The following is a 20,579-nucleotide window of genomic DNA, read 5'->3' as shown; positions in this document are numbered from 1 at the left end:
TTAATCAATCTTACATATTTATCTTTCCAAGCTCCCTTGCCTCCTGAGCCATAGTACGTGGGAGTTTTCCTTGCGTGAGCATCGTGTTGTTGTCTATATGATAAGCCCGTCGCAACTTGATCACTCTTCTCTTCAATTTCCCACTCCCACCATGCGTCTCCCATGTTGCCACCATGGTAACTCTTGTCTGGATCTCTGACCTGGTTGGCTGTTGCGCGATGCACACTCAACAGCTTTTTTTTCAAAAATGTCTTTATGTAGCCCTCCAACCACTGTTGTGAAAAAAGTTGATCAGGGAAATTTGGAAATCTAGCTAACAGAGCGTCCGCAATGTACCACGCATGATCAGGCACTTGGTCTCTAAAATTTATAAAACACTTCTAATACGTTGAATGTATAGAAATTTGTAGATGGCGTCAAAATGCCCTGCCCTGTGCTGTGCCGAAGTCCACCTCCCCGCCATATTTAATCCTATAGCAGCGCCCATGCGTGTCTAGCACGGGTGCGTCATTATCCTCGTCCTCTGCATTAGGGGCGTCACGCTCTGAAAGTGGGGACTCCATTCATCCGCCACTACCAACAAAGGCGAAACCACAAGATGTGTCGCTGCTTCATCTCTCACGGTGCTCATTGCCCTGTGACGAGCGTCAATGCGTGATTCTAGAGGGAGTTCGTCAACGGTGTTCTGGTGAAGCAAGAGTGGAATGGAGTGGCGTAGGACCCTGTGATGCGATGGGAGTGGGACCCTGTGTTGGAAGGGGAGTAGGACCCTGCGATGGAAAGGGAGTAGGATGATAAGAAGGGGCCGTACACTGAGGTGCCGTCAGTGCGAGGCTCTGTAGTTAAGGAGTCCCTCCCTGACTCCCCCATGGTGTAGTCTATGGAGAAATACTATAGGTCGCAAGCTGCTGTGGAGTGTAGAGACCAAAAAAATTCTCTGTCTCTCGGAGGTACTGATCTCGTAAAGAGAGAGCCCGATGTAGGTCTGGACCTGCGACCGGTGGAGGAACCTGAGAAGGGTAGGTGTAGGATGGCCATGCCTACAAATAACAAAAATAAACCTATGAAACTCATGGTTTAGGGTTAACTAGCCTAAAATATTATTTATTTCTTTGCTTGTTCTCACCGACTCAAGACTCGGGTCCGTTGGAGGCAATGTCCACCCCGGGTGGGAGCCCACCTCGGATGTGAACCAACCAAAAGAAGAACTAGCTGGCTGCTCCTCACCAGTCGGTCTCTCGTCAGACATCTACATTACAAAGAGCAATATAAGATTAAGCTTTCCACCCTACTCACTCATCTATAAATACATACACAAGCATATTAGCACACAAACACGTAGATACATATACATACTAGTATACCTTAGTAGAGGCTAGTAGTGACAAAGGTCAAGTGCACCTCTTTAGATATCATCACAGTCTCAACCATGGTAAAACCAAAGGTACATTGCAGTAATCCATGTGACCGTAATGCCACGATTAAAAAATGACTATACCCAAGAGGAAGCGTTTAACCTTCAGGTACTATGCTCCCGTACTTAGTGCCTACATACATGCATAAACAAATATATATGTACACACAAATATATATATTAGCACACAAACACGTAGATACATATACATACTAGTAGACCTGAGTAGAGGCTAGTAGTGCTAAAGGTCAACTGCACCTCTTTAGATATCATCACAGTCTCAACCGTGTAAAACCAAAGGTACATTGCGGTAATCCATGCATGAGTGATCAATGACCGCAACGCCACGATTAAAAAAAGAACTATACTCAAGAGGAAGTGTCTACCTTCGGGTGCTATGCTCTCGTACTTAGTGCCTACATACATGCATAAACAAATATATATGTACACACAAATATATATATACATATACGTAATGTAGCCATTGTTTTGAGTAGAGATAAAGAGTTATGGTCTAAGTGATCAACATCTAAATGATCAACTGATGACCGTAACATTACAATTCTAATGTAATGCAATAAAGAGTTATTGTTTTGAGTAGAGATAAAGACTTATGGTCTGAGTGATCAACATCTAAATGATCAACTGACCGTAACATTACAATTCTAATGTAATGCAATAAGTAAGTCCATTTCTCTCACTGAGTCTCTCTCTCTCTCTCTCTCTCTCTCTCTCTCTCTCTCTCTCTCTCTCTCTCTCTCTCTCTCTCTCTCTCTCTCTCGGTCGTGCAGTTGAACTACAAAGCGGAAGCTCCATCCCAAAGTCATGCATGCACCTCCATGTAAAGCAAGCACTCTCAGAGATGAGAAGCCAAACATGGACAACATCTTCTACCGAGGCATGGAGATCTTCGTGTACGTCCACAAGAGCCACCCTAGGGACATCCACCATGTCCTGGATTTTCCCTCACAAACTGAGGTAGCCATTTCATCCCGTTATTACAAAACAAGACCAGTATGTTTTACAAGTGGAACCCCTTGCCCAATTTTCATCTCCTTAACTTCTTTCTATCCCTCTCTATCTCTCCCTCTTTCCCTATCTCTCTCTCTTTCCCTCTCCCTCCCTCTCTCTCTCTCTCTCTCTCTCCCCCCCCCTTCTCTATCTATATTCTCTCTCTTTCCCTATTTCTCTCCCTTTCTATCTTTCCCTCTCTCTCCCTCTCTCTCTCTCTCTCTCTATCTATCTATCTATCTTTCCCTCTTTCTCTTTCTATCCCTCTTTCCCTATCTCCCTCCCTCTCCCTCTCTCTCTCTCTCTTCCTCTCCACCTATCTATCTACCTCTCTATCCCTATCCCTCTTTCCTCTTTCTTTCTCTCCCTCTCTCTTCTCTCTCTCTCTCTCTCTCTCTCTCTCTCTCTCTCTCCTCTTTCCCCCCCCTCTCTCTCTCTCTATCCCTATCTCTCTCTTCTTCTACGTCTCTCTCTCTCTCTCTCTCTCTCTCTCTCTCTCTCTCTCTCTCTCTCTCTCTCTCTTCCCTCTTTCCCTATCTTTCCCTCTTTCTCTTTCTATCCCTATCTTTCTCTCTCTATCTCCCTCTCTCTCTCTCTCTCTCTCTCTCTCTCTCTCCATTTATTCCCATCTCTCTCTCTCTTTAGTCCCCTTTCCCTCTCATTATCCCTCTTTTTCTCTATTTATTCCTCTCCATTTATTTATTTATCTCCCTCTCCATTTGTCTACTCTCTCTCTCTCTCTCTCTCTCTCTCTCTCTCTCTCTCTCTCTATCTAACAAACTTTCTTACATTCTCTCCAAACAAGCATAGCAAAGCAATCATTTCCAAACAAGCCTAGCAAAGCAACCATTTCCAAACAAGCCGAGCAAAGCTATCATTTTCAAACAAGCCTATCAAAGGAACCATTTCCAAACAAGCGGAGCAAAGAAACCATTTCCAAATGAACGAGGTATGTTATGGATTCACTATTTTTTTAATTCTTTTTTTATTTTATGTGTTTGTGTGTGTGTGTGTGTGTGTGTGTGTGTGTTGTAGTAGTAGTAGTAGTAGTAGAAAACAAGAGGGAAAGAGGGGGGAGGTACTTTTTTTGTGTTTACCTCTTTCTTTGTAGCGCGGTTGAGCTTCAGCAAGATTGAGCTTCCAAAGAAGATGGCAGAAAACCCCCTTCAACGAAACCTCCATCGATGTTGTGCTTCCAAAGACGATGACGAAAACTTGGACGAAACCCCCTTCGACGAAACTTGGGAAGCTTGGAGAAGGAGAAAGAGGGAAGGGAGAGAGGGGGGGGGGGGGGAGAGGTGGAATCTTGGGATCTTGGGAGCGATGGCAGAGAGCAAGCACAGAGTATGATGCAGAGAACGCGGCATACTCTGCGTTCTGCCTTTTTTAGGCGCCAATTATTACCGTGACTATTACCGATCATTTCAAACGGATACATGCAAATCCAAAGTTGCGGGGGGGGGGGGGGGGGGGGGGGTACAAACCACCCCCTCTACCCTTAGCTATCCATTATTTCTTTTTTTATCCTATTGAGTTTTTTTATGAAGATTTTTAATTTTTTATGGACACTTTATTTTGTGGTACTTTTAAAGTTTATTAATTACATTTTTTAAGCTCTCTTTTAATGAAAAATAACTTTAGCACTCATTGTCATTTATTCCCTTTGACCTTAACTTTATGTAATGTTTTTGATGAAATTTAGGGCTTTTCTAATTATTTATTTTTTAGGAGACATGACTAACTAAGCAACATTTTACGTGTGCAGGATACGGACTGAAATGATCGTGGTCTCCATGGAGGCCCTGAACACGATCGTTGGCTCAAGGAAAAACTCCCTTGTTCTTGCACCAAGTGCAAAAGGGCAATCCCTTGCTTGAGACGCATTGCCTTGGAGCACGTGGAGAACAAAGGGCTTTGGCATCCTCAAAAAAGCGCTCGTAGAGATGAGAGCGTGACTCACACGTCGCTTAGGGAGGTTCCCCATTGGTCTGTGTTCGGTGGTGGTGCACCGACGTGCAATGCCGAACGACAGAGGAAAGATCGACTAGGTGATTTGGGTGCATCGTATGGTGATCCTCCCGTTGCCTCTACTTTGGCAGCTCCTATGGAGTCTCCGTCACACTTTGAGGCAAACGATGAGCACATGTTCGACATGTGTGATGAGTTACTAGCTCATGAGCGTGACATGTGCGAGGAGGATTGTCAACCCTACACTCAACGGACTGCCAAAATGGAGGATAGATTCATAACGAGTGTCTGAACACCTCTTTACGATGGTGCACGGTACTCAGTGCTTTGAGCATTGTTGGAAGTCCTCAACTTGCAAGAAAAATTCAGTTGGAGTAATGCAAGGGTCGATGCACTACTTCTGTAAGTATGGAATGTGGCTTTTATATACTCTCCACTCTCTTTATAGTGTCGTCTTTTAGCAATTATACTAATATGCATGTTTGTTGTAGTTTGATGGAAAAAATGTTGCTCAGAAGATCACCACATGCTCCAAATCGTCGACGAGCTAGATCATATGTCACTGCACTTGGAATGGACTATGAGCACATCCATGCATGCTTCAACGGTGGCATGATATACCGCAATGAGCACGCACATGCTACCTCATGTCCCGTGTGTGGGGAGGCACGATACAAGACAGGAGTGAGTGGGGTGCACCTACCCCTCAAGGTATTGAGACGTTTTCCATTAATTCCTTGCATCCAATACATGTTTAGAAGCAGGTGTACCATGGAGCTTCTCGCGTGGCATGCGAACCATCTCTCAAATGATGGAATGATTCGTGTCCCTATCGATTCACCTACATGGAGGCACATCGAAACTCAATGGTCAGTGTTTGGGTTGGAGCTTCGACACTTGAGGCTTGGGTTAGCAAGTGATGGTGTCAACCCCTTCGGCACTAAGTCTACTTCATGGAGCACTTGGCCTGTGGTAATCGTCAACGACAATATTCCACCATGGGAGACAACCAAGAAGGGGGCAATATACTTCTTTCCTTGCTTGTGCCAGGGAAGTACAAAGTGTCAATTATTGATGTCTACCTCGAGCCCCTCATCGAGGAGTTGGAGGAGTTATGGAGAGGCATTCCTGTTGTTGATGTCTCACTTGCAAAGGGGGGAAGAGAGGCCATTGTAAAGGGAATCTTTATGTGGACTATGCATGACTATCCTAGGCTTGGAGAGATTTTTGGTAACCCCCTTTACTCTATCTCTCTATCCCTCTTTCCCTCTCTCCCTTTATTTCACTTTAGTCCACTCATCTCTCTAACCATATGATATGTATGCAGGGTTGTCGACATCGGGGCACAATGCATGTCCTACTTGCTGGCCATCGTTGGTGATGGAGAGGCCCGATTCCTTGTGCAAGTTAATCTATCCAAAGAACCATTGTTTCTTACCCCAAGGGCATAACAAGCACAAGGCTCCAACAAATGGGAAGAACCCTCTAAAGCTCACGATGGCAGATTGGGCAACCATTTGGGAAGAACACCACAACAATCCGACTCTGTATCCTCCACCAAAAGGTATGTCAAGGTATTCCATATTTTTAAGGATTCCATATTGGAAGGACTTAAAAATACAACATCTCTTGGATCCCATGCACATATTCAAGAATGTAGCCTAAACACTATGGGACCACATTATTGGCAAGAAGGACTCTTTGGATGCAAGGAAGTATTTGAGGCTTTCTAAACGTCTCCCCGCCTCTGCTACTCCACGTCGTGTCCCAAATGGAAACATTGTGATTTCTAAAACACCATGAATGCTAGGCAAAGAAGAATTAGACAAGGTGAAAGATACCATTGCCTCTATTCGCACACCAACATGATACATGAGGTTGCTAAAGGGAGCTTTCACAAAAGAAAAGAAGGGTGGAAGCGTTCAATTTTATGGGTTGAAATCCCATGATTGGCACAAGATGCTTCAAGTAATCTTCATACTCCCTATTCTATCTATAGTTTGTGTGTATGACTATCACTCACTTTCCCTTCACCCGATTTCAATTGTAGTTCATTCTGTCCGGTGAGTATGTGTATATGTCGGGACAAGAAAGTCAGGGACTAGGAGAGTTAGTAAGGTACACCACAAGACTCCACTCAACTACACATTTTTTATGTACAAAATAATTTCAACTAGCACTTAGTGTATCCTTGTGTGTTTTCTTGCAGATTTGTGAGCTCCAAGGAAATCGAAATAGATTCTATCCCTACTGCTTAAACACTTGCAACTGAAGTTGTGTGTGCCATTGAAGATGCATTTCCTCGATCGGTCCTTCTTCGTCAAATTCACTTCTTGGTTCACGTGGTGGAGGAGATCGCTATATGTGGAGTAGTGCACGCACGATGGATGTTCTTCTTAGAGATTTTTTTAAAGACTCTCAAAGATTTTGTGCGGCTACAGTTTCAACTAGAGGCATGTATGGCCGAAGGGTGGATCGTTCAAGAGGCATTTGTTTACATATCAAAGTATTGGTGCAAGTTGATCCTTCAATGCTTCGCATGTGGTCAGACGAGGAAAATTCAAGGATGACTTCACACTTGCCAAGTGGACAAGGGAAACTACTTAACATAAATATGAATCTATCCTGAGTGGTCAATAACTTTTGTATTCTCAATGCAAAGATTATGACCAAGTGGGTGGACTTGTGGACAGTGGCAAAGGCAAGGCGTTTGCAAGAAAGGGAAGCATGGAAACAAGCACATGAAGGAAGGAGGGCACCCCCAGTGCCTAGACACCTTGCATGTTTCCCATATCTCATTAGTGCAGAGTGGATTCATGAGAGAATGATCGAGGCAAAAGTGTGCAGAGAAGACATCACCTGCAAAGAATGGGAGTATGCACGAGGTTGCGTATCAAAGGTAGAGTACTCATATACCTAAACCATATTGTAATGCTATTTCTTGAAATTATCTTTAATATGTATTTGATAAATTAATATATTTTTCTATTTTGTAGTGACTTTCCTTTAACTATGTGGTCAAAGGCTCGTCACTTTCGTACGTGCCACATTGACGAGCGTAGAACCACCATGGATTGTGCCATCATGGGCAACTTTGACACAGACGGTGATGAAGCCAGGTACTGTGAAACTACTGAAAGGATACTAAAGATTAATTTTAGAGCCTTTCATACCTTCATCTTCGAGTGCAAGTGGTTTGCAAATGTGTCTAGGTGACATGAGAATGGCCTCTACATGGTGGACTCTAGTGTGCATCACACAGGGAGGTATGACAATTTAGTTTTACCGCGCAATTGTGAGCAGGTGAGTGACATGTACCCTTTTTATTCTTATTTGCTTGTAGCGTTTGTTATACCAATGTTACTCACTTTGAGCTTCTATTATAAAGGTCATCTATATCCCAACAATCCACCAACCAAAACTTTGGTTTGTAATCCCCGTAACACCTTGGGGGAGAACCATTTTTTCCACTAATGAAGTGGAGAATATCTTTGACCTTCTTTCACCTCCAACTTTGGATGAGATGGAAATAGAGGAGAGGGAGGTCAATGAATTAAGTGTGGTGGCAACAAGTCTTAGCAAGGATGATTGTCATGTTGATGAAGATGAGGAGATGGAGGATGACGAACACAAAGAGGATGAAGGCAATTCATCCACAAATGACAATTCCGTTTCTCTCTTTATTGATTTAGGATCCATGGGCTTAGAATTGGATGATGCCTCATGTAGAGATCTTTTGGAAGATGATTCATAAACATTTTGCAGTTATGAAGTTTTTTGGTTGTGTAATCCATTCATCTCTCTCTCCCCCCTCTTCCTCTCTTTAGATTTGAGAATATGCTCAACTATGTTAATCAATTGATAGTGATTATTTTAGTTGTAGCCAAATGTAATCTTATATCTTCCCCCTCCTCCTCCCCCCCCCCCCCCCCCACCCCCCATCTCTCTCTCTCTCTCTCTCTCTCTCTCTCTCTCTCTCTCTCTCTCTCTCTTTTTCTTTCTTTCTCTTCTTTTTTAATTTTGAAAATATTATAGAATATTATTTAATTTTTATTGAGAGGAGGGAAACACCAAAATTTGAAGGGGGAGTTTAATCCAGAATTTGAAAGTTTAGGCGCTAAATTTGGTTGTCGGATATAACAACAGTAATAAATGCGGTAATAACAGTGGTAGTATAGAGGTAATAATAGTGGATACAGTCGCGGTAATATTTTAAACACAGAAAACCCCCCCACCCTCCTCTCTCTTGTTTCTCTACTTGAATTTGCACCTTCTCTCTACAAAACGCGGTAAAACAGCGCGGGAAACACTTGGAGATTTTCATAGTGTGATACGTGCTTCCAAAAGGGTATACTTTATATACTGCCACAATCGCTTTACTAAATTTGTAGTGTCCATGTTGCCGAGGTTGAAAAGCCTTCCAAAATTTGGCCATCGTTTTCTCCACATGCAAGAATTCCCACACAAACCATTTGTGATGTATCGAACTATATTATGATAGGATGCATATCTTTGAAGCAAGAGTTGGTATCTTCCCACAAAGTCTTCTTCTGTTACACTATGCATGAGATTTGACATCTCCATGTGTACATATCCGTGCATCTCCATGGGAACCTTCCACATGAGGAATGTACTATCACAAAAATTTCCCATTATTCACAAAACATGATACTAAAAAAGAAATACCCGTGGAAGAAGATTTTCAACCCAAGCCTTCTTGGTGTGAAACCAACACAATAACACATGAAAAGAAATTTGGGATAGATTCCCATTTTCCTCATGCATCCAGCAATGTGGGTCTTCCTCCACTACATCGAGTAAGGCTTCAAGTTCTTGTGATTTGTCAATAACAAGAGAACTAGGATGGATGTGTCCCGTTTTAAAGAACACTTGGCGAAGTGTAGCTCTAAATCTATAACCTCACGGGAGCCACGGCCCACCAAAATCTGTGGTGCACACCATGAACCATATTGGAATACCCACACCAAGTTTCTTGGGAAGCACATTCGCAAATAATGGTAGACCAAATCCATTTGTTTTGAAGGTACTATCAATTGCCCACGAGTCACTTGGATTATATGGTTGGGCATACAACACCTACATGTAATAATTTATCAAGATATAGTAGTTGTGGTTATGATCCTCTCATTGGTTTGGATCTCACCTTATTTTGTTTTTGCAAGGATAAAGCTTCCATATACATTGTTTCCCAATCATCATTACTTACTCTATTTGTAAAAACAATCCACACAAGTCATAAATTTTCACATTCTACTACATTCTCTAAAGATATTAATCACATGTAGTTGTTTAGAAGTACCTTGAATGCGAGCTCAATATGAAAACATTTGGATCTCCCTTGGGATCATAAAGAATCTGTAGATTGTGCGCTCTAGCATGGAAGCCCTTTTTCTTCAAAAACTTACGGGGTTTTCTCTAAAGTCAATTAAGAACCCCTTAGATGTTAATATAATCATGTGAATAAACTTTTGGCAATTAAAAAACCCATTCATTTAAACTCATGTGGTAACTTACATGTCTAAGAGTTGAACCCCCTGAGGTGCATCCACACTTCTCTGATGTTCACAGTCGCTTTATCAATCCACCCCGCTTGGCAGTTCACTTTGACTTTGGAAGGTGTATGCTTCTTTCACGATCGGGAAATCGCTAGTTTGACCTTGTGCTCTATCATTATATGTATGAGATTCTTGTCCACATGATCTCTATTTGTGTTGATTATGGACATTACTGTCTTATTGAGATCAAAATCACTGCATCGATTATTTGACATGTGAGGATTCTTTTTAACAATGCATCTACATGAGTTTACAAATGCCTTGATGTAAGCTATAGGTATTCCACAATGATGGATATCAATAAACCATTATACCTTGAGAGCTTCGAGCGTTGAAGTGACTCCTCTATGTTGTTCTCCACCTTCATTGCAATGAGCACCCAATCCTCAACGCAAGCAATCCGTATCTTGGGTGCCACTTTCAAGCAAAGTCCAAGCAAACCATCTTCAACTTGTAGCAAACAAAAGCTCTCTTGTATTCTTTGCCACTTCTTAAGATCTAGCATCCCCCTAGTGTCGTATTTCTTCAAAGTATCCAAGGGTATGTACATTCCTTCATGTAGACCCATTATCATCATTGAGTTGTAAGTTCCTCTATGAAAAGAGAAATATGTTGGTGACAAATATTGGAGAGGATCAACGACAACCGCATCTATTGGTTTAGTGTCTAAAGTACTGCATGACTGATCCTTGCTTGTACTATCATAGGAGTGATTTTCAAGGTCATCAGTTGTGAAAAGAAAATCCATGGTAAGTAGAAGTACCAAATATGCTTACTACACATGGAAAAGTGTGAGTAGTAGAGCGGTGGAGGTTATGGAAGCAACAATGCTTGAAAAATGAGAGGAGTGGTGTATGTGTGCAAGCTTGAAGGAGAGAAAGCAATGGCATGTGCTTGCAAATAGTACTTCACTTTCACAATCCCCCTTCCCGAATTCTGCAAAAAAGTAAACTTGTGTACCTGAGTTTAGTTTACAAACTGACAAAAGTATGCTTCGATTATAGCACTATCATCATAATATGCAAAGGGTACGGTCATGGAAGCTAGAGAAAGTCTTTATAATTATCCACCATTAAAGCACCTTACATGCTTCGTATCCAAGTTTAAAAGTAATCCGAAATCCCCTCCATGGTCCCCACCAGTACCCAAGTTTACTTTTTTTGCGTCGACAAAATTGACGGATCTCCTTTGTAGATGTGAGTCTTAACCCATTTCCACCCTTGATATCATTTCCCATGCTAGTGTAAGATATAGCTAAGCCTCCCCCCCGGCCCCCTGCCCCCAAGTAGTAATTGACACCTCCTTTTGGGAGGTGGGATCAATGGCTCATGATCATCGGGTGATTGTGACAGTTGGATTGCTTAGGGAATGCAAAAGATTCCCACTTTTCCGGATCCGGATCTGGAGCTTGAACCCACTACCCATTCCCCCATGGAATTGGCTCTAACCACTAGGCTATGGCGCGTTCGTTGAAAGGTATGTGTGTGGTAAGTTTATAGATCACGGTGTTGAGGACAAGTTTACATCTAGTTCACACTTGTACCTTGAATGTGCAACCCTTGGGGGGTGCACCTTTAAGAAACTATTCATATAACATGTGCGCTCAAAGGGCACCCTAAACACCCCTCTACTTACATGCTTAAGGTAATAAAATGACCCTTTTTCTTCAAAAAATACGGAGTTTTCTCTAAAGTCGATTAAAAACCCCTTATGTTAATATAATCATGTCATTAAATTTTTGGCAATTAAAAAACACATTCATTTGAACTCACGTGGTAACTTACATGTCTAAAGACGAACCCCCCGAGGTGCAACCACATTTTTTTTGATATTCGTAGTAGCTTTATGGATCCACTCCACTTGGGTGTTCCTCCTCTATGGCATATGCGGTTCACTTGGAAGGTGTATGCTTCTTTGACGATCGGGCAATCACTAGTTTGACCTTGTGCTCTATCATTATATGTGTGTGATGCTTGTCCACATTATCTCTATTTGTGTTGATTATGGACATTACTGTTTTATTGAGATCAAAATCATTGCATCGAGCATTTGACGTGTGAGGATTCTTTTTAACAATGTATCCACATGAGTTTACAAATGCCTTGATGTAAGCTATAGGTATTCCACGATGATGGATATCAATAGACCATTTTACCTTGAGAGCTTCGAGCAATGAAGTGACTCCTCTATGTTGTTCTCCACCTCCATTGCAATGAACACCCAATCCTCAATGCAAGCAATCCGTAGCTTGGGTTCCACTTTCAAGCAAAGTCCAAGAAAATCATCTTCTCAACCTCTAGCAAACAAAGGCTCTCTTGTATTCTTCTGCTAAGATCTAGCATTCCTCTAGTGTCGTATTTCTTCGAAGTATCGAAGGGTATGTACATTCCTTCATGTAGACCCATTATCATTGAGTTGTAAGTTCCTCTATCAAAAGAGAAATATGTTGGTGACAAATATTGGAGAGGATCAACGACAACCGCATCTATTGGTTTAGTGTCTAAAGTACTGCATGACTGATCCTTGTTTGTACTATCATAGGAGTGATTTTCAAGGTCATCAGTTGTGAAAAGCAAATCCATGGTAAGTAGAAGTACCAAATATGCTTACTACACATGGAAAAGTGTGAGTAGTAGAGCGGTGGAGGTTATGGAAGCAACAATGCTTGAAAAATGAGAGGAGTGGTGTATGTGTGCAAGCTTGAAGGAGAGAAAGCAATGACATGTGCTTGCAAATAGTACTTCACTTTCACAATCCCCCTTCCCGGATTCCGCAAAAAAGTAAACTCGTGTACCCAAGTTTATTAAAATCCCCGAGTTTACAAACTGACAAAAGTATGCTTCGATTATAACACTATCATCATAATATGCAAAGGGTACAATCATGGAAGCTAGATAATATCTTTATAATTCTCCACCATTAAAGCACCTTACATGCTTCGTATCCAAGTTTAAAAGTAATCCGAAATCCCCTCCATGGTCCCCACCAAAAGTAAACTTGGGCACCTGAGTTTACTTTTCTTGCGCCGACAAAATCGAGGATCTCCTTTGTAGATGTGAGTCTTACCCCATTTTTGCCCTTGATCCCATCTCCCATGCTCGTGCTAGATATAGATAAGCCCCCTCCCCCCCTTTCCTTCGTTATTACTTGACACCTCCTTTTGGGAGATGGGATCAATGGCTCACGATCATCGGTTGATTGTGGCTGTTGAATTTCATAGGGAATGAAAAAGATTCTCACTTTTTCGAATCCGAGGCTTGAACCCACTACCCACTCCCCCATGGGATTGACTCTAACCACTAGGCTATCACACATTCGTTGAAAGGTATGTATGTGGTAAGTTTATAGATCACGGCGTTGCGGACAAGTTTATATCTATTTTACACCTACTTCACTCCGAGTTCACATTGAGTTCACACCAAATTTGGTGTGGTGTACTGACCCTCCCAATTTCACACCAAGCTCACACTTTGTTAAGGTCGAGCTCACACCAAATTCGATGTGGTGCACATACCTCTTGAGTTCACTTTTAGTTCACACCTAGTTCAAACGAGAATCGGATGGTTTGGATTGCACCCGTCTCACGACGTCTAATGTGGGCCATTAAAACCCCCCGTGTCCATATCCGGCTTCCATAGCGTCCATATCCGGCTTCGATAGACCTTGGGCTAACGCAAAATGCCGTTAAAAGGGTTTGCCAGCTGAAACTAAGAGTACCAACTGTCGACGAGCTCGACCGTCTCCCCTTTTCCCCCTCGCAACACCCAAACGTCCCCACAGTCCTCTTGCTGACCAGCAAGCTAGTGACTCGTCATAGAAAAACCTCCAATCGCCTGCTAACCGCCGCTTATGATATCACGGAAGCTTAGCACAGGCAGATCAATATGTTACCAGCATGCAGATGTGGCCGGAAGAGAACAGAGTTTTCCGTATGCCGGCATAGCATAGGCCATGCGACAACAGAAAGTCTTCATCGCGTCAGGCTTGCATAACGATGAGAAAGAGCCTTCACTGTGCCTCACCTTGGTGAGATTTTGATTGCTTCCTTGCCTACTTGCTAGGCAGGAGCAGGGTATACATGCTTCAAAATGATGGCGGCAGGATCTCGCCTGCAAGCTTGTAGCATGAGTATGTGAAGGTTTGCACATGTTGGTCCGTTTTATCTTTTGCCAAGATGAAGTCTGCGCGAGAAATGGTATGGCAGACCTCCAACATGGAATATGGAAGGTTCTACTCTCTCACATCCGAGGTGAATCACTCTTGCCTCCACTTCTATTTAATGCTTTGATTCCTCGCACCAATCATGTTTGATCTAATTCAATGGCTTCCTTTTCCTTCCTTTCCTTTTGTCAGGAAGAGCAAAGGAGACTAGCTGGAGAGAGGGAAGGGAGATGTGAGGTGCTAACAAAAACATTAATCCAGTGTCAAAAGCAATTGGGTCTTATGCGTCTCCGTGATACAAGTTTAGACACTGAGTTTAGTGATGGTAATTTTAGAAGAGTAACTGACTAATTATTCTTTTATATTTTCCTTTGCATGTATGCATGTGCAGAGAAGGGGCTCTAGGTAGACAGAAAATTTCATATGCATGTATTGTACAGATGTGTGTATGCATCTCGCAGTACCCGGGTCCCCGCAAAGGGAGACTTGGTCCACTGCCCCGCCCTATCTGTGCATAGCGTATGGGTCTTTCAAGGAGACGCCCTAAGGAAGTGGAATAAGCCTATCTGCTAAGAGCGTTATTGGACTGAGTGGGTGAAGCTAGTGGCAAAAGACTCCGCCTAGGTGTCATAGCTCTGACCGAATGAGGATAAATGAAAAGTGTAAAAAGAATCTCACCCTCCTTTTACCCTGCCACCTAAGGAAAGATGTATGTGACTGTGTGTATGCTTACCATTTGTGCACTTGATTCTCAATCTACTGACAAATGGACGAACTTCTTTGCAGGATTAGATCTGCCTACGGAGTCATACTTCCAAGCACACCTTCAAAAGATGAAGAAGACCAATAGGCCTTCTCCGGAGAAGGTTCGGACGATGACATATTCTGGGGCTCAACCTGAAGAGGCTAGTAGTGTACTGAAGAGCACAAGCCACAGTACTATGCTGCCATCATCAACAGAACCTTCATCAAGACTAATGCCCAGCAACCCAGCCTCCTCAGAAGAGGTCTTAGAAGAGATAAGAAGACCTGGCAACTACGCAGGTCGGGTAGACCCCACTGGCATTGAAGAGGACACCAAACAGCTTGAATGGATCCTCAACAGGCTTGCAGACAAGCTTCAGCCTTTAACCAATGGAGGCTTACCAGTCCTCAAGTATGATCTCACACACACATGGAACACGAATAGACACACGTGCCCTCCATTTTCTTACTGTTTTAGCTAAAAACTAGCAAAACTCAAGCTATACAAAACACTATCATTCACATATTTACACGCACGTACACACAGACACACACAAAGAAACATGCATTTTGTTTTTTGTATTTGTATGTATGATGCATGTGCCCTTCATGTGAGTATGTAATGTGTGTAACGCGTGCCGAAGTGTGTACTTGCATGGTATATGTGAGCACAGAGGAACCATTGGTCCATTGCTCTGTTACATGCTGACAATGTCTTTGTATTTCGAGCCTAGTGGGTAATATATAATGCACATAACTCTTATCAAGTATATTTTCTGAAGGCTCAAATCAAAGTTGACTGAAATTTTAGGTTTACTCCTACCAACCCGAAGCCTGCCCCGCGTTTAAAGGAAAGGCGGATGCTACGACCGAAACCCAACAGGATGGTGCAACCCAAGCTTCCTAAGTGTCCACCAAGGAGTGATCAAACACCAGGAGGTTTAAGACTACCTCCTTATTGCAGATATGGATTTTACAGGTACTATGGTATGTATAGAAAGAGCCCCTCCCACTCTTTTAGATTTGTCTCCTAAAAATGAAGATGTGTCATACATCGGGTCTAAATGCATGCGTACATGTGTATGCGTGTATGTATAAGGTTGTGCGCACATATGTGTGTGTGAGAAATAAAATGAAATGTTATATTAACGTCTTCAAAAGGCCAGAATGACCTATGAGACCAAACTGATACAAAAGTGGTGAATCTGTTACAAGGTCTGGGTACCTTAGTACTAAAGTACTAAGTGTGAAAAGTGTGAAAGTGTGAAAATAAATGTGAAAAACTAAATACAAAGTATTAAATAAACTTCTTAGGAGCATTCTGGGTGTCTGGCTAGAATGCTTCTAATCCTTTGTTGTAGTCTCCTCCGGTGAAGTGTGCTTCTGCTTCTCGGTCGTGGTCGTCTCGATTTCCTAAGCTCAATCGCCCCCTCAACGAGGGTGCCTTTGGTATGAATGTGGGTACTCCTTTGTGCTGGCTGCTGGCCTCTTGCTTCTCCTTCCACTCCTGCTTCTCTCGATCCGAAGAAATCTGTGATCTTCCTCTGAGGCTGTAGTGCTCTTTGTCTTCTCATTAGATTATCCCTGTGCCGATGTAGTTCCAGTAGGTACAAGCCTAAGCATCTTTGATCTTGGTATTGCATGACTCTATCAAGAGGTCCAAAGCCTTCTTTAAATAGGCAATGGAAGCGCCCACGTATCTCATAGTATACAGTGCAGTGGCATATGTAGTGTAATTCTGTCTCTGGCTCCATTCCGCATGACTTGCAAATTCTGCTCTCAGGTGGGATTCCCCTAAATCTGCCAAATTCAATTTCCAACTGGTGTGAGGATGTACGAATCTGACCAATAGCACATCTCAAACCATGAGACAGGTGGGTATCCATGTAGCTCGGGCGAATCACAAATCCATCTTCAGATAGCTTTAGGAAGTTTTCTTTGTAGTCGGCCATCTTCGTGCCCAATTCTTGTGTAGGGTCTACCCATGTTCTCTTAGTATCCAACTGTATAAGATCCTGACGAATGATTTTCTTAATCTCCGTTCGTGTAATTGCCAGTGATGGAGCCTCAAGAGAGTATTGGAAGGGGGGTAATCTTTCCATACTGAACCCGTGTCTCTGAAACCACGAGGACAGTTGCGCATACCAGCATGATGTATCCCCTTTCATTGCTAATTGTCGAGAGGATTCGAGGGCCAGTCTAGTATATCGGCAATTATTTGTATCCCACAAACCATGTATAAAGGACACTGATCTGGTAAGAGCTTCAATTTCTATCGGAGGGGCAACTAGTTCCGCTCGGGTAATTGCGTGTGGTACGGAGGCCTTGGCTCTAATCATTCGGGAAATCATAGATACCAAAGGTCTCTCCATTGACTTCCAATTATCCTGATCCACAGATGGTCCCCAAATCTGGACCCCATAAAGCATAGCCGAAGCCGCCACAGTATCAAAGAGCCAAAGTTTTGTTCGTGGTTCCTAAAACTGCACTTGTGAACACATCCTCTCCAACCCTCCCAAGGCCGCAGAGGCTCTAGACAATCTAGCATCCGCTGCTTTCTTAAGAGTAAACTTCGGTCCTGCAAATACCACCCCAAGGTATGTGTATGCATCTGTGTACTCTACTGTATCCTGGCCATATGCAAATGTAGGTGCCGATCTCCTAACCCATTGCGGTGTGGTGTTAAACACCATAACTTTGGTTTTACCCAAGTTTACTGACAGTCCACTGTCCTCCGCGAATTTATGTAATGCATCTAGCTGCCTCTGCATTCCATTTGGTGATTCTGCTATCAATACAATATCATCTGCATACAACAACAAAGGGATCCATGACCTTGCAAGTTGAGCACCTCTGTCACCCTCTCCATCAATGTAATCTGATACCTCATCTATGTACATACCAAATAAAGTAGGGGACAGTGGGCATCCCTGCTTTACTCCAATGGTGGAATGAACAATGTCGGAATCCCCTTCTGGAGTACGTACATACCCAGTTATTGACCCGTATAAGGCCATGATCCCCCAAATAATCTCTTTGGGGACCCTAACTCTTGCATCCTGCGCATCAATCTGGCCCTTGGTACTGTATCAAAAGCTTTCCGAAAATCCACAAAGCAACAATACATCCTTCTCCCGTTTGCTCTTCCTTCCTCAATAATGGCTCTGAGCGTAAGAATATGATCTAAAGTAGAATAACCCCTTCTGAATCCAGCTTGTCCTGTTGCCCTTATGCCCTCATTCTCTACCCATCTACTCAATTTTTGTTCAAGAATGAATGTGTACAGTCGGGTCAATGTGTGACCTACCATAATGGTATGGTAGTTCCCGGGTATCATAGGATCCCCTGACTTGAAAATAGGTACGATAGTAGATAATTTCCAAGATTCAGGTAATCCTTCACACATGACCCGATTAAACAGACAAGCAAGGACTTCTGAAAGTAGATCCCTGGCATGGATCAGATGTTCTGCTACTAAACCATCATGATCATATGCTCTTCTTGTCTTCATCTTATCAATGGCTTTTTTCACCATTTCCATAGTAACGAAAGTACTAGTAGCAAGGCATGGCTCTAGCGGATCTGGTAGTGGAGGCTGTCCAGATACCATATATAATGATGTTACATATTGACCCCAAATCTCAGGAGAAGTAATCGTCGGAGGCGGTGAGTGCATATAAGCGCCAGGCCTCATGTGCGTCTTGACTCAAGAAGAGCTAATATAAATCCTTCTCCAGATTGGCTAATAATGCCCTTTTCTTGCGACGTACTATACGCCGAAGAGCAATCCGAGACTGCTTATATGTGATGATCCCAAGTGTAAGCTCTTTCTGGACCTAAGTTCTCGTCTCTCTGCATTCCTCGTCATACCAACTGTTTTGAGGCATGTTCCCAGATCCTCTCTTCTGATCAGGTTGAGTATGTGGGTATGCCTCTTGTGCTGCTCCATGTAGTATCTCTGTTAACTGAGAAGTAATCTCCTCTACAGTATATACTGGCTCGGCTGCCCACATCCTATTATAGATCTTTTCCACATAGACTGAATCAGTCTCTGGCGTGAAAGTATATCTTGTGTGTGTCTTCTTCCTTTGTACTTGAGAGGCATTGTATTGGAAGGAGATTGATAAGGTCAAGAGAGCATGATCCACTGCAATCCCCACCGGTCTGGGTCCCACCTTAAAGTCCTCGATACTAGAAATAAAGCTTGGTGAAGTCATGACATAATCCACTGTACTGGCCCCATGCCTGTGCGAGAAGCATGTGCACCAGATAACGGGAAATTCTCTAGACCATTAAGTATGGCCAAACCATATATAGTTGCCATCTCCATGAGATGTCTCCCATATTCAGTGTGTTCTTTATCCTGTGAGTTTCTAGTAAGCCCCCTCTGTGATAAATCCACTTCTCTGATCATTTCCTCAGAAGTATCATAGAATATTGCTTGAGAGTTGGCCGTTTTGGCATTAAAGTCTCCTAAGAGAACGATGTCTCCATCTCTAGAGAACTCCCATATGTCATTATTCAATATGGAGAAAGGGGAATGTCCTTTAGGTGAGGAGTAGACTGAGGTACTTGGAGGGAAGTAGCATATAGCGATATATAGAAATCTACCTGTCTCGGCTCTCATTCTCACCCACATATACCTTGCTTGCTCATCTTTCCTGATAATCTGTAGTAGTGGTTTCAGCTCCTCTTTAAATAAGACTGCTACTCCTCCTGAGAGAGAGAGAGAAATGAAAGGCTATATTACTGTATTCAAAAGGCCAAAATGACCTATGAAACCAAAAGGTTACCTCCTTATCTGACTCTAATACAGTGTCACGGGAACATAAAGATAAAAATAAACGCGGGTACCTAAAGTGGGCAGGTATGTAAGCCTAACCTACATCCTCATCATCACAATGTCCTCATCTCATAATACATTACTCAACATATGGGGAGTGGTACAATCACATGAGGGCTAATGAGGTGCACAATGGAGAAAGTAGACAATGTTGATCATCCTTGTAGCGTGGATAACGCGTCATGCTCTCTACAGTGGGTGGTCCTCAGTGCAATGTGCGTGACAATCTCACTCAAACAGACTGAATATCCCTCAAATAGATGAACAAAAAGGAAACAATAGACGTCAACAGAGATCTCAAAGACACAACAGCAGACCAGAACATATACTCGACTATCTCAAAGACTGATATAGACTCTGGCTTGGCAGCACACTCAGCTCCAGCCCAGGACTCTCAGGTACAATGGGGTGTCGAGGCTCAGATGTGCCGGGATGGTGCAGACGAGCTCTGTGTAAGACCCACTCTAGACGACTACTACGTACAAAGATAATGCCACTGGCCCAAAACGACTACTCATATGCCCAATCATCAAGAGCCACCAACGGCTCATAAAGAACATCATCTAAGTCTATTCCCACTGGGTGGCGGTGGTGACCTGGCCACGATGTCCACTAGACCACCCTGCCACGTGTCTCTGCCCAAGTGTGAACCGACCAGACTAAAGACCAACTGACCAAAGCCCAAAAAAAACTATTGTCATATGAAAGTGAAAGTGACACTGTAGCAGGCTACAGGTTGCCCGCCACAAGACTGCTGCCCGTCCTGGAGAGCGGAACTGAAGAACTGAAATATCGACGATCTACTGTTGGTGGTCGGATGATGGAGGAGGAGGTGGAGGAGGCTGATAGTAAGGTGGGTAAG

General features: G+C 43.1%; 1 protein-coding gene across 2 annotated transcripts in view; it reads left to right on the top strand.

Annotated features, from left to right (window-relative positions):
- Window positions 1-13,658: 13,658 nt before the first annotated feature.
- The window catches only part of LOC147437223 (uncharacterized), a 77,604-nt gene continuing 70,683 nt past the window's right edge, over window positions 13,659-20,579 (top strand). The window contains exons 1-4 of one of the 2 annotated variants that reach the window (XM_086485883.1): window positions 13,659-14,218; window positions 14,323-14,455; window positions 14,917-15,286; window positions 15,686-15,853. In XM_086485883.1, coding sequence (XP_086342009.1) covers window positions 14,144-14,218; window positions 14,323-14,455; window positions 14,917-15,286; window positions 15,686-15,853 — 746 coding nt within the window. In that variant the 5' untranslated portion in view covers window positions 13,659-14,143. Of the gene's footprint in view, window positions 14,219-14,322; window positions 14,456-14,916; window positions 15,287-15,685; window positions 15,862-20,579 lie in introns of both variants that reach the window. The other variant, XM_086485882.1, reaches the window with a different exon arrangement.

This window comes from Adiantum capillus-veneris, chromosome 17 (assembly GCF_014529385.1).
Source record: "Adiantum capillus-veneris isolate H3 chromosome 17, ASM1452938v2, whole genome shotgun sequence".
In the NCBI taxonomy this organism is placed as follows: Eukaryota; Viridiplantae; Streptophyta; class Polypodiopsida; order Polypodiales; family Pteridaceae; genus Adiantum; species Adiantum capillus-veneris.
This window is presented reverse-complemented; position numbering and strand designations above follow the sequence as displayed.